General features: G+C 37.8%; 1 protein-coding gene across 1 annotated transcript in view; it reads right to left on the bottom strand.

The window, feature by feature from the left end:
* LOC140234958 (bifunctional epoxide hydrolase 2-like) overlaps positions 1-14870 on the bottom strand; it is a 37908-nt gene that overhangs the window by 10526 nt on the left and 12512 nt on the right. Inside the window, exons 5-14 of the mRNA XM_072314995.1 lie at positions 7131-7253; positions 6284-6352; positions 5278-5373; positions 4740-4818; positions 3908-3942; positions 3268-3294; positions 2372-2457; positions 1646-1760; positions 1223-1294; positions 350-392 (exon numbers count right to left, since the gene is read on the bottom strand). Coding sequence (XP_072171096.1) covers positions 350-392; positions 1223-1294; positions 1646-1760; positions 2372-2457; positions 3268-3294; positions 3908-3942; positions 4740-4818; positions 5278-5373; positions 6284-6352; positions 7131-7253 — 745 coding nt within the window. The remainder of the gene's footprint in view (positions 1-349; positions 393-1222; positions 1295-1645; positions 1761-2371; positions 2458-3267; positions 3295-3907; positions 3943-4739; positions 4819-5277; positions 5374-6283; positions 6353-7130; positions 7254-14870) is intronic.

The raw sequence follows: 14870 nt of genomic DNA, 5'->3' as shown, positions 1-14870 counted from the left end.
CATCAGGTAACAATTTTTACATACCAAAGATTTTAAGATAATTAAACAGATCACACGACAATAAAAGCAAATATTGAGAATACAAATACAAACATTAAATAAAATGGTTCATATTTTACTTTTCATAATCTAGAAATTTAACCACTGCACATAGCATTCATCTATATATACTTCAGACATTCATATCATATAGCAATGTGGATATACAGTGTATACTTTCTAACAAATTTGGTGTGCATGTTGGTATTAAAGTGACAGCAAAGGTGACAAGTTTCAGTCTTCAAAGCACTTTAGTGACAAGTGAAACAACGCAGAGGAAAGACAAGCACTATAAATGAAACCTGCATACCTCTCTTTCTAATGTCCACCATGGTGAAACCAGTATCACCAAGCTGTGTAAAACATAACAGTGATGATATGTAATACATACTACAGCATTGGAAGACTATAAATAGAATTTTTAGAAATCACGAAAATGGTGAACATCATGCAGTTGCCAAGGATCTTACAATGCTTCAAATTGGGGACATGGATTACTAGCCATGCAACTGTTTCAAGACTCATAAGGAGTGCAGCCTGTCATGCATAATGCAATACAACCACTCAGCCACATTTCTGCATCATTTTACAGAACATGAAGCATGTAGTAGCTCTGTCTTCTCTCCAGTACTTCTCATGCTGGTTTTATCTTTCAGAAAAAGTTCAACTTTGCTACATAAAGGCAAATCTGCTCTCATAATTCAAGTTCTACTACAAGGGACATTAGAATGAAATCATCACAATCACAAACAGAAAAAAAAAAGAATAATTACATGAAAACAAACTGAATTTGCCATCATCTACAAGAAAAAAAAAATTCACTGAATACACCTGCAGAGACTCCAACTCTCCTGCTTTCGACGGGAGATCTCCTGCCGAAAGCCCATTTTTGCAAAATCTCCCGCTCTCCCACTTGAAATTCAATTTCTCCCACCCTGGCTCTGTGTCTCCCGCTTGAAATGATTTCTTACTTAGTGCCATCGTATGTTGAAATATAAGCCTTAGATAGCATCTAGAGAGAGAGCATCTAGAACCTTACGAGCTGGACCCCGCCCGAAAGGAACTTCGCGCTTCGTGCACATCAAGATGGAGTCTCCCGTTTGCTAGGGGTTTCAGGCAGGAGAATCTCCAGATCAGAAGGTGCTTGGGGTTGGAGTCTCTGCACCTGTACACTAATTCTCACCTCATGAGCACGGCGGAAGAATGTCTTGACCATTTTCTCAAGGTTTGCCTCCAACTCGGCCTCCGCTACTCCCTGTCACAAATGAGATATGCAGCATTTGATCAGCATTCAAAGAAGTAGAACCTAAGATCCACATCTAAAGTCATACACACCATGTCTTGTATCTACAAAAGTAAGGCTCGATTTGAGTCAAAGACTTAATACAGAGTGTGACTTCAGTGACTGGTGAATGGGACCATGCATAAAGTAATACAACACACACTGATTTCACATTACACACAAAAAATACACATTAATGGCTTTATAACATATTGCTCTATATGTACAGTAATGGTAATAAATGATGTTTATTGCGCAGTGCCTTTAGGCCTACACCAGGAATTTAACTGTATATATTATTTCCCAACTTTATCAAGGACTTACAGGTTCTTGGTAGTAGAGCTGATAGTCAAAGACACCTGGATCCTCCTTCATTTTATCCAGTGGATTGACTTTATCATCAGGCGGCATCAATGGGGTACAGATCCCAGCTACATGGCTGCAAGCGAATGAGATGTTGCAATGAATGTGAGAAGACTTCTATACATATTTATTTCTTAAGCACTTTCTACCAAATCATAAAGCTCTCATTTGTCTACAACATATCACCCTACTTGTCATTACAATCCAACCAGTACCTTTAGAACACTTAGTCTGCTCCCTGGGTAGCATTCCAGACAGGCTGCTTTTTTATAGCACAGATTTCGTCAGGGGTGGAACCAGGGATTCTGTAAAGGGGGGGGGGGGGGAACACAACGCATATTTCTAGTGCCACTTCCGGGGTTTCATTTCATTTTTTTCTTTTTATTTCTTTTGTTTTTAACGAAAAATAAAGGGGGGGGGGCCTGCGCATGGAGAGTGTATGGTATGATCCACTAGACTGCTGCTCCTCTTTAACTCATTGAGGACGGTTTGATTTTGCTTAAACATGCACTTCCCATAGACACCTGTCCGAGTATACTCGGGACTCGACGGGTTCAACTGCCCGCACACATCAGTGGGTACACTTGCCTATGGATAGGAAGAACCATTTTAGATATATGAAGTCCTATCAAATCCCAAACAAAGAGACTAGCTGATCAACATTTTTTTTATTCTTCTTCACCTTACCTGACCCTGTCTGCATAGTGCATGGCAAAGGTCCACACGAAGACTCCACCCCAGTCATGACCGATGATTGTTGCTTGTGGTAGGCACTGAAACAAGACAGCAGCAATAGTCAGTCATTGATATCGAGTCATATCCACAGAATAAAAATGAAAGTTAACCCAGTACAATCATTTCATGACAAAACAAGAAAAGCAAATTGGAGATCGAGCACAGACCTCCGCTAAGCCAGCAACTCATTTTCATCCGGTACCCTTATTACATGCATGCAATTTCCCAAAATAGAAGACTTTTATTTATGTCATTGCATGGCACCTTGCTCGAGCACAGCATGCAATTTAGTGCGCGTATGTAAACCTCCAGTACGCGCAGCTTGAACCCCAACTTTGTTGACCTTATATGCCAAAAGATGAAAAATCCTTCAAAAATCAATAAAAATTCCCAGATCACTACCAAAATTGAATGAGGTGTTCCCTGTGCCAATATCGACTTTTCATGCAAGTTTCATTTTAACCTGTTCACAACTTTTTGAGTTATTTTGCAAACAGACAAACCAACCCCCATGATCACTAACCTCCTCCTTCCTTGGCGGAGGTAATTACATACGACAGGAATGTGAAATTTGCAAAATAAAAAACAGGATGAAAATACAATAATGTCTACAATGATACGTGTTGTTAACACTGAAAAAAATGGAAAATTAATTTGTGCTGTGTGTGTCATTTATTCATGAGAGACAAAATGAGAACTTTAGGTAAAATTGTTTTCTTTTTTCCTACAGATTTCTGTCAACAGACATTGGTGTCAATTATTGAAATGACAGCGCTACAGAATTTGTCAATCAGTTGCAATAGCACAGCACTGGAACATTTAGATGTTTGCACTAAGTGATAACTCACCAAAGCATCCATGAACTCAGCCATATCCTGAAATGAACAAGTGCCAGAGAGGTTCAGAACAATCAACATAAAAAAGACTTCAAGTTGCATCTATCACTGAATTCACAAATTTCACTCACACATCACCAATATGAAATATTCATACGGTAACACTTACATCTCTGATAAAGAGATATACAATTATAGTGAGGTTTTTTTATCTTGAGAGAAAATCAGAGTTCTCTTCTGGGGTTTATCCAAACTACTTGGGTAATATGAGTGCCAAGCTCCGTATTATCCTTTTTTTCAATATGACAGCAAGATGGCAGCAATTTTTAAGCTGCTTCCTTCACACTTAAAGTAATTGAAAGGAACATAATTGAATTGTTCCACTTTGTAGCATATCAGTTGATTCTGCCCCTTTCTGCTGCATCATTTTCATTGTTGTTGACTTGCATCACCAAAGAGCAATTATTACATCCTGTAATGAAAACAAATAAAACTTAAATCCGCAGTTATTCTAATAGGTTTGTAGATATGTAAGTCTTTGCGCTCTGACTAACATTACGCATAACAGGACACTACAACTTCATATTTTATTGTCATAAGCAAATTAATGTTCTGTGGTGAATAAAAACAATGAAATCAGAAGTAAACTGACCTTACACATTCTCTCCATGCTGTATTCTTCAATCTCTGCAGAAATAAAACACAAACATCATAGTGAGAAGAATTAAGATCTCAGTAAAACACTGGTGTCTCACATCTGTTTCCTATGCAAAGGGGTATGAGTGTGTGAAAGCATACGTATGTATGCAAATAATGTTCAATAATTTGCATATGCGCCGGGGGTGTGTTTCACAAAGCTGTTCTTAAAGTTAAGAAGGACTTGAGTGCGACTGGTGATCGGTTCTTGTGCTGAATTATTGAAATTCTGATAAGTGCAGCACACAAGAACCGATCACCAGTCGCACTTAAGTCCTTCTTAACTTTAAGAACAGCTTTGTGAAACACCTCCCGGGTCAGTGGCTAGATCTTATCTCAATTCTCACCAGGAGAAAGGTGCTGAGCTTTTTAAGTGTTGATAAACACAGACATATCAGCAAATACACAGACACCCCAATATCACTAGAGATGTACATACAAAGTAGTTTAAGAGACTGTATCAGTAACCATGTAGCATTATCCACAAGAAAGGAGAAAAATGGAAGGGTAAAAGTGAAGAAGAAGAAAACAAGGAAAGGAGGCAGGAGAATTCAGGTGGAAGGAGTAGAAGAAGAGAAAAAGTAGCATCAAGAGAAGAGAGAGAAGAAGAAATAGGATGAAGAAGAAAAGGAAGAAGTAGAAGCAGAAGGAGGAAAAGAGAGAGGGAGAAGAGAGGAATAGGAGGGAAAAGAGGAAGAGGTGGTGGAGGAGGGGTGGGAGAAACAAATGAAAAAGAGAACGAGACGAAGGAGGAAGAGAAGACGGAGGAGAGTAGGTGATCCTCTCACCTGGTGGGTTGCTGCTCTGCCCATATCCCTTCATGTCTGGGACAATGACCCGAAAACCTGCTTGAACTATGGCCGGGATCTACAGAGGAAATGACAACGAGGAGAAAAACTAAAATCAGAAGCAAAGTAACTAAAGACAAAGATATCAAAATCATAGTAAGAAAAGCAATGATGTCATTGCAAGATTACCATTAAAAAAAAAAAAAAAAAAAAAAAAAAAAAATCAGTTACATGTGTATCTACGAGAGTTTAATCTGGATGATCATTAAAGAAATGCGAAGGATGCTCCTAATAAAATCCAAAACAGACATATCTGAACTCGGGTTAACCATGAAAATCAATGATGATTACCAAAAAAGGATCTCTCATACTTGAGGACACTACTCTAAGATGGTAAAAAAGTTTACTTTTCTGACAACAAATTATGATCACAAACAAATGATTTGTCATTTTTTGAGAAAGCCCATCAAAGGTGTTTGACAATGATTGACATCCTTGACAATAAACCCCAATCCAGAGAGGAATCTTCACCACTGACCTGGGTCTTCCACTCGTACCAAGATTCTGGGAATCCATGACACAGAATGACAGGGGGACCGGTTCCCATGTCCACATAGTGGAACTTGACACCACTCTGGAAGAAGCAAAGGAAACATTAACACTTTTAATGATTAGAAAAGAGTTAGAAGCTGGACTGTCTCAATCTGAATAGATTACATGCCATAAGGAAAAAATATTAATGCTAATGATATCATTTGTGACCTGCCACAACAAAAGTATCCAAAAGTTGAGGAGGTCAATTTTTTGAAAATGACATGACATTATTCCCTTCCTCTTCCACTTAAATTTCATATATAACACGACTCCTAAAAGTACTCGGTTGTGGAGATATCAATGATTATATTAGAGCATGTCTAGTGGTTTAGGAAATCAGCGTTTCGAGAGAACAGCCTTCAAATTTTTCCATCCGATGCAATCATAATCATGGGGAGGCAAGACAATTTTTACCTCTTGACAATAGAAGGTATGCTCCCAGCAACCTCCACGATGTTTATTCAAGCTTAGCGCCAGTGGTCATTGCACGACCAATCAGTAACCAGAACGCCATGCACTGACCAATAATATCACTCCCTTATTGCTAGGGGTGGAGTCTACATGCAGCTCTAAATCCATTTCTTCGGACAGGTTTCTGTTCCGTTGAAAGTTGGAATATCATAGCCCAGAGAAACACTACGATTTTGCTTTTTCTTTGATCATTTAGCTTCAAAATTTCGGCAGATGATAGACGATTCATAAGATTACAAAATTATGCCCAAAACGGAAATCCGATGGTTTTGAGAGATTTTGATGATTTGACTTCAAAATCGATTTTCTCGGCTCAGCCGTCAACGACTTTTGCATCTTTTGTTGTGGCTGGAATGCCTCCATCTGAACTGATTCCATGCCATGAGGAAACAATATTTAATCCTAGTGATATCATCTTTAGTCAAGCTTCAGTCAGACATTTAGAATGGATCTCAGAGAAAGCAAGAAGTTAGACTTACCCTTGTGACTGCAAAGGAGTGAGGCACTTTGTCTGGATGGACCTTAACGGGCTTTGCCTCCTGGAAAACCTGGGAGGGGCAGAAATGGAGACTGGGTCATCAAAGAAGTACCTCAGTCATATAGCCATAATATTTCTAGATCTTCTTATGTGTGTGTAATAGTTTTCTGACAGACATTTACCTTTTTTGTGTTAGATAGTCAATATGGTTGCCATCAATGCCATACAATTTATTAATTTTACTCCACAAAATCCAATATAAAATAAATCATTAATATCTAATTAAGTCATTATCTCCAGCATATGGATATATGTGACTTAATCACAACAAAATAAATTAATTTTCCTATGATTTCACAATCACAATCAAGACAACATAAGTAACACCTTAATGAATAAATTGACAGATTATGTAGTAATGTGCATTTGACCAGGCTACTGACATTGTATTCAACAAATGTGTTTTATGTTTCTAAAATATACCCTTATGAGCTACAAACTGTGTAAATTCTAACTGCTTGACTTAATTGTTACATTGCAAAACTAGCACATATTTCTAAACATCCATTTCATGTTTATATATAGTGTACACCTGTACAAGCGTAATTTTCAGATTTAATAGGCAACTGCACAAAGGCATTTTACAATTTAATGGAAATAATGGACAAAATCACATCTTTCTATCTTCTGTAAAAGTGTACACATATCCATATTCTATTGAAGCTGTTCAGCTGCTAATTGAGATACAATTTGAAGAGTGTGCACCTGAGGCTATTTGCAACTATAAAATAATCAAGACTAAAGAAAATACTTTAGTGGCCCTGAGGTTTGTACATTTCCCAACTCACATCTACATTGGTTATTTCCTGCAGCTCCTTGAGGGCAGCATTCTTGTCCTTAACGAGGATGGTGGACATACCCAGTCCCTTGGCTGTCTTCACATTTGCGTTAGTGCCATCAATAAGAACTATCTGTCAGGAGAGGTGCCATTGTGTGTGACTACAATCATTTGACTTGTGAATATCATGTAACATTGACATGGAAGTCTAGATCTTTATGCTACCCAGAATGGAAGATGCCTTACAACACGATAAAAATAATGCAAGAAAGCTGTTCATCTTCCAAACAAAACTATGAATACTGTGGATGAAATTTGACACTTGCTATTTCAATACGATTTGGGTCAAGTTGGCAGAAGACGTGGTGATCATTAGTCTTTAACTATGAAGAGGCTTCATCATAGCTTTGCCTACATCTCAATGCTGTGGCTTGTTTGATATACGAGAAATGGGATTTCTCATTCCCCTTTATATTGCCAACAACAAAGGTATTGATGAAAATGAAGAAAATGGAAAGAAAAAAAAAAGTTTTTGAGAATAGAAAGACTTTGCATATAATTGCAATCATGAATCTATAAAGTGCAAAAATTATCCACATATATCATAATGCAAGAGTTCCTGACATGCTTAGAGTAATACAATTACTTAGACCAATAAAATGCGTTTAGAGCTTATATTTAGAAATGCTCAAGAATATTTATTTTCTTAATTCTAACAGTTAAGTTGTTCCACAAATTTTGGACTGCACATGCAAATGCTCAATGTCTTCACAATATCTTTATTTTGCAGACAAAAAGGGATTTCCGATGAAAGGGTGTCTGGTGAGCTTTGGGGATTTGGGGCATGTTTCTGGGATTTCAAATTTAGTTCTGTAATGATAGTCTTACTGAGATCAACAAAAAAAGCTTCATGAATAATACAAAAAAATTTGAATGTGTTGAGATCTTTTTTTTTTTGTTTTTATGTTGTTGTTTTTTTGTATGGGGAGCAAGTGCAAGTCTCTTAAGAGAGGAGAAGGCCTAATACATGAATATTTGGCGCAACCACAAATAATCTGGCACAGCAGGTGCTTTGCACCAGCTGCAGTCTCCCCATTTGAGATTTTGATTTACATTTCAACAAGGAAAAGTAGAAATTACGCGGTGCGTAATATATGTCCTCGCCGGAAGTAGCATTTTGTAGCAAAATGTGCAATATAGGTAAAAAATCAAGGTCAAAGGTCAAAGAAGACAAAGGTCAAAATTCTGTGTAAAAGTTTTGAAGCCCTCACCTAGTGCCATCACATAAAGCAAACGTAATCGAAATCGGGTTAGAAATGGCGAAGGAGTAGCATTTTGTAGCCAATGTACAATACAGGTCAAAAATCAAGGTCAAAGGTCAAAGAAGGCAAAGGTCAAAATTCTGTGTAAAGTTTTGAAGCCCTCACCTAGTGCCATCACATAAAGCAAACGGAATCGAAATCGAGTTAGAAATGGCGAAGGAGTAGCATTTTGAAGCAAAATGTACAATATAGGTCAAAGGTCAAGGTCAAAGGTCACAACTGAAATTCTGTGTAGAAGTTTTGAAGCCCTCACCTAGTGCCATCACATAAAGCAAACAGAATCGAAATCGGGTTAGAAATGGCGAAGGAGTAGCATTTTGTAGCAAAATGTACAATATAGGTCAAAAATCTAGGTCAAAGGTCAAAGAAGGCAAAGGTCAAAATTCTGTGTAGAAGTTTTGAAGCCCTCACCTAGTGCCATCACATAAAGCAAACAGAATCGAAATCGGGTTAGAAATGGCGAAGGAGTAGCATTTTGTAGCAAAATGTACAATATAGGTCAAAAATCAAGGTCAAAGGTCAAAGAAGTCAAAGGTCAAAATTCTGTGTAGAAATTTTGAAGCCCTCACTTAGTGCCATCACATAAAGCAAACAGAATCGAACTCGGGTTAGAAATGGCGAAGGAGTAGTATTTTGTAGCAAAATGTACAATATAGGTCAAAAATCAAGGTCAAAGGTAAAAGAAGTCAAAGGTCAAAATTCTGTGTAGAAGTTTTGAAGCCCTCACCTAGTGCCATCACATAAAGCAAACGGAATCGAAATCGGGTTAGAAATGGCGAAGGAGTGGCATTTTGTAGCAAAATGTACAATATAGGTCAAAGGTCAAGGTCAAAGGTCACAACTGAAATTCTGTGTAGAAGTTTCAAAGCTCCCATGTAGTGCTATCATATAAAGCAAACAGAATCAAAATTGGCTCATAAATGACAGAGAAGTAGCAAATTTAACATTTTGATCACACACGGACGCACACACGGACGCACGCACGCACGGACGGACGCACGGACGGACGGACGCACAGACACACACACGTACGGAGCCCGTTTCATAGTCCCCTGCTTGAACTCGTTCGGCGGGGACAATTATTGAATCTCGTTGAATCTTGCATTGTATTTAAATTTTACTGTTTGTTTTTCATTGCATACACAGATCTGCCCCAGAGTACAATGTTAATTTGCTGACACTTTATAATCCTTCCAGATGTTTAAGATCATCTGATTGTAGATTGCTTGTTGTTCCAAAAACGAAGAAATCATGGGGGGGGGGGGAGGGAGGGGATCGGTCATTTGCACATGCTAGACATTTCTTGTGGAATCAATTGCCTCAAGCTATCCGTTACATTTGAAATATTGACTGCTTTAAAGGTGCCCTCAAGACTCATTTGTTTATTACCTGCTTTCCAGTAGAATTATACATTATAGTAGACCAGCCAAACCTCAAAAAAGGCTCTAGATAAGTATTCGACGGCATTTTTTGTTAATGCTCCGTTCTCATACTGAAAGTCTTGCAAAAATACTAAGGAATAGCGTACGGCCGGATGTCACGCGCGTTTTTGCCGAAAAATGTCATTTTTAGCACAAAATTCAGAAGCATGTCAAAAATCACGATTTTTATTTTTTGCTTGCATTCAATTGATATTTGAATGATCATGAGTTTCAATTGTCCCTTTTAATGAAATTGCAATTTAAATGTGTTTTCTTAGCAATCTAAAAAGTCATTTTGTACAGCCATATATGGGGCTCTCAAATGTTTGGGTGTTGTTTTCTCGAAATCATATTCACAGATTAATTAACGTTCTTTATAAAATGGGTTCAAGAATGTAGCCAATAGGAAGCTCTGAAATGAGACACACCTCCTTCCTTTACTTCAGTACTATTGCACTGCCTGTAATCCTATGGTAGATTGCCGATCGTCTGTGCGCGCGGCGGCTCCTTTGATGAATTGCATGCATACGCGTACGCGCTGTCAATCCTGTAAACAACTTCTAGTTCGGGCTGCCGGCCGGCCGGCCTGTCTTCCCTTGTGCATAACATATGTGGCGTACGTACGTATACTGTACTATACTATACATATACGTACACTTTGTACAGTACAGTAGACCAAGCGTTATGGGACCGGACGCGTACATGGAGTCACTTTGAAGAGCAAATCCAACGATTTAGCAGGTTAATTCTCACGCCGTTTTCAGAGTATGTTGTCTAGTAGGCCTATATGAGGAGTCTATATCAAGTCTTTAAGGTAAAGGGTGCATATTCTATGTAAAATAAGTAAGTTTTCATGCGGGTGTCCGGAAACCCAACCCCCCATTATACTTATACTGTATGTGCGGGACTTCCGCGAGTGCGACGTGCGTAAAAGTTTGGGACGAACATCTTCGGACGTCTTGACCCACAAAGGTACGTGAAAAACGCTGAAAAACGATGTTAGTTTTCGAATTTTCGACCCATTTTATAAAACAAATGATGCACAGGATTATTTCGTGGCGTTAGTGTAGGCGTAGCTCACTCTCGGGTATTTACAATGTAGTGCAACATGCACTCGGCTTCGCCTCGTGCATGTTTCACAATTGTAAATACCCTCGAGTGCACTACGCCTACACTAATGCACTCTATCCTGTGCATCATTTGTATAGCAAAGTTTGCTTTTCCAAGCTAATTAGATGATCTTCCAAAAGTAATTTAATGTTTTATAAAACTACAAGTGCTTCTTTAATTGAATGTGTCAATATTATTTCTAGTTTTCTTGAAGAAATCTTTACTTTTAATCAAAACTCTGAACTTGCAGGAACTCAGAAAATGCATTTTCGAGCATTTTCCAGGAGCCCCGCGCAGCTTGTGTGCGCGCGAATACTTAATACGTGTGCGTATGTCTACCCCTACGAGCTAGCTAGCTAGCTACAGGTAAAATCTCTCGCGCGAGAGCTGCATGTTTCGGTCGTTGAGTTGGAAACGTGGTGACTGGAAAAGGGACTATTTCCTTCGAATGTAAGTAACTTAGTAAATAAATACATAGTTCTTTATTGCACTGCATAACGGAACTTAAAAATCTGTTTTGATCTAACAGTTAGATATACAACTTTGATCTGAGACTTGGTTAATATCAAGGTTCAAGCACTAGTACTACGTTAGGCCGATGTCTTTAATTACTGTATTTCGCACCGATCCCGTGGGCGCGGGCATGCCTACCAACCCCCGGGCCGCCACCCGACCGTGCCGGCGGTGCTTGTTAGTGGAACACCGATTATTCCGTAAAGCACGTCTTGACACGGTGCGAAAAGAGGCCTAACAAACATTAGGTCTACGTCTAGATTTAGGTGTCTTGTTCGTTCGATGTAGGTTTGTAATCTATGGCCTCATCACATGCAATCTATCTAACGGTTACACTCTCTCTAACTGTTAATGCTAACGTTAGTGTTAGACATTTTAGCTAGTAGTAGGGGTAGTGTTACTCTAACGTTAGTGTTGCAGTGTTAGAATGTGCGGCTACGCCTGTTATTATGCCAAAACAATTCAATCGGGTTAGGCCCTATGATAGTATAATCACGATGAACTTAACACCTAACGTTAGCACATTAGCAGTTGTATTAAACGTGGACAGTACAGGCCCACTACGTTACTGAGCTGGTTGATATGTATTTGTAGGGCTAGAGCCAGGTCCATGGCAAGGGGCTGTAGTCTACAGATCAGAAGGTGTAGATGTAGATCTACTAACGTTTAGAGTCTAATATACTAATTTGCTAGACCTACAATATAAAATCTAGGGCCGGGGTCTGAAGCATAAATAGCTGGCGTCTGCGTGGAATTAGGATCTAGGTCTAACCTTAGTCAAGATCTGGGCCACTGATTCTACATAACGTTAAAACTTTTCTAGGTTTCTAGTGACCTACTACTCATATCTAGGCAGTTTTGTTGTAAAGACCCAGCTTACTAGGCCTAGCTAGACCTATTAGTTTAGACATCTAGAGGTTCTAAAATCTATGCATAATAATTATACTATATATGTAGGCTAACTTTGATCAAAAAGTTCATGTTAGATCTAACATTAGAAGATCCTAACATTAGCTCTAACGTGAATTAGCTAGGCTAATATTATTATTAGTCTCTAGAGCAGAGGACTAAGGTTGATTCCTCTCTTTCTGGTATTTGTAGACCTGTGGGTTCAGAAAAAAAAAATCTAGGATTTAGGCCTAGGTGTTTTATATAAAAGCGAGTCTACAACCAAGTGATCTTGCCATTCGAATATGCCCGAAAGAGAGAGAGAGAGAGAGAGAGAGAAAGTGTTCAGTCCTGACTGCCAACCTCTCCTAATCTGTGAATCATTTACATGTACTCTTCTAGTTTACAAATAGATCTAGTCAAAGAGGAACTATTTAGAAATGACGTTACTCATAAGTACCAAGTTCTTATGTTATTGTCTCAGAGAATAAAGGTTCATTTGAAAAAAATGTAAATATTACATTTTTAATGGATCATTTATACCGACTCACTGAAACCTAAATATCTTCCTTCTTCTTTTTTAACTTTTTAAAAAGCTAAAAAAAAATCATCATAATAAAAGAGATATATTTTTAGTTATAATTGATTTGCATGGGGAACAAAGAAAATTATGTCAATGTCAAGATGCCTTTTCAAAACAATCAAATTTAAAATTGATTTTATTTTTTCTTCACTGTTAGCTTATAATGCTCTGCTTTAAAGATGAAAAAATTATTTGAGTCATGTTGATTTCTGTTTTCAGCTAGATGTACCAACAAGTGGACAGACTGAGTCTTGTCTTCAAACTTCACCAAAGAGAGAGACATAGGCCTATCCTGACTTGCCCAAATCTAATTGTAAAGACTGAGCTCTTTCTACCTCCAACAAAGTGCAGAACAACCATGGAAGGTAAGAAACGGTAAATGTCTTAAATAGCGGTCTAATTTGAAATATCTTTTAAATACTAACTTACTAAGTGTTTGATTACCAAATGTATCACTTCAGTGCCAAGCTGAAAATAATGCCAAATCTAAATACATTGAGTGTCAAATATTCCTATTCCATTTGAATAAATTGTAACATGCATGTTTTCACTTTGACAGTTGCATTACAATGCAGTGTACAAGTACTTTGCAAACAAAGAGATCAAAATAATCTTACACACGTGTATCTCCATTTATATAAGAAGGGGAGCAAATCTATGATCAAATGTGTATTCTTGTTTTCTTGTAAATTCATTGCATGTTCTATTGTAGAGGATCATATGAAAGAACGGTATTCTATCTACTGAAGATGAGATCATATAAAAGTCAAACGTAAATGTAATCAAGTAAGATAGTACATTGTATATGTAATGAAATATTTCTCAACCATGTCAATTGGCACAAGTGTTTAATGTGTGCACAGATGAAAATACGTCTGTAGTCACAAATCAATTAACTTTCCATTGTTATTATGTTGCGTTAAGTACGACGTAAGGGTGATATGCTGTGATGTATTGTTCTTTATTTTTATCAAGGTGTCAGCAGCAAATGGACATGCTGAGTTTGAGATCACATCCACTAGAGTGAGGGGGAGATAGAAAGATGTCTTGACTGCGATGTGAATGCCCTTTCCAGCTCACAAGTAAGTGTAAACGATTTGAAATTAGGAATATCATCTCATGAATACAAACCGATTTATGCAAGGAAATCATATCCTAATCCACATACAAATGAGAGCATGATACAATCAAATATTTGTGTACAGGAGTTACAGGTGTCAAGATGACTTCCATCCTACATAATTCATTTTCAGTAAGATATGGCTTTAGAGCATCAAAGATGATAACAATGACATGATTAATGTATTACATGTAAGACAAATTAATGTTGACAGTGACCTGAAGATCCAAAATCTCATACTAAGGGATTCATGAGATCGTGATGATTAATTCTAATTCATGATGAATGTGTTTTTTTTTGTTGTTGCAGTATGATTATCCTGTTTCACTCATAAAAATGATAACTTATTTAAGTTTTTGTTAATTGTATTTTCGACCAGAATTAGCACAAAGTGGACAAAATGGACCCTGCAAACCACAGCCAACTACGGACAAGAGAGAAAAAGAAAGAGACAAATGTCCTGACTACCAACTTCTAATCTGTGCATCTTGTACTCTATTTGGAAAGGAAATATGGAAGGTAAGCAATAATACATGTAAAATGTAAACCCCAAATATGTTGGAATATTTTGTCAAGCCTTTGACATCTTGACCAAATTCTTGACTGTCGATCGTTCATTGGGTAGAAAATTAACGCATGTTTTGCTAAATGAATGCAGTACTGCATATGCATGTAGTCAATCACTCCAACAACCAAGATTTACATGAATTAACGCTGATTTTTTTTTTTTTTTTTTAGCCTCTGTCAAAGATGGTTGCAGGAGTTTTTATGTTGTTGCAGTCATCAATTCACA

Source organism: Diadema setosum, chromosome 11 (assembly GCF_964275005.1).
Source record: "Diadema setosum chromosome 11, eeDiaSeto1, whole genome shotgun sequence".
Classification (NCBI taxonomy): Eukaryota; Metazoa; Echinodermata; class Echinoidea; order Diadematoida; family Diadematidae; genus Diadema; species Diadema setosum.
The sequence above is the reverse complement of the archived record's forward strand: the minus strand, read 5'-3'. Positions and strand labels throughout refer to the sequence as shown.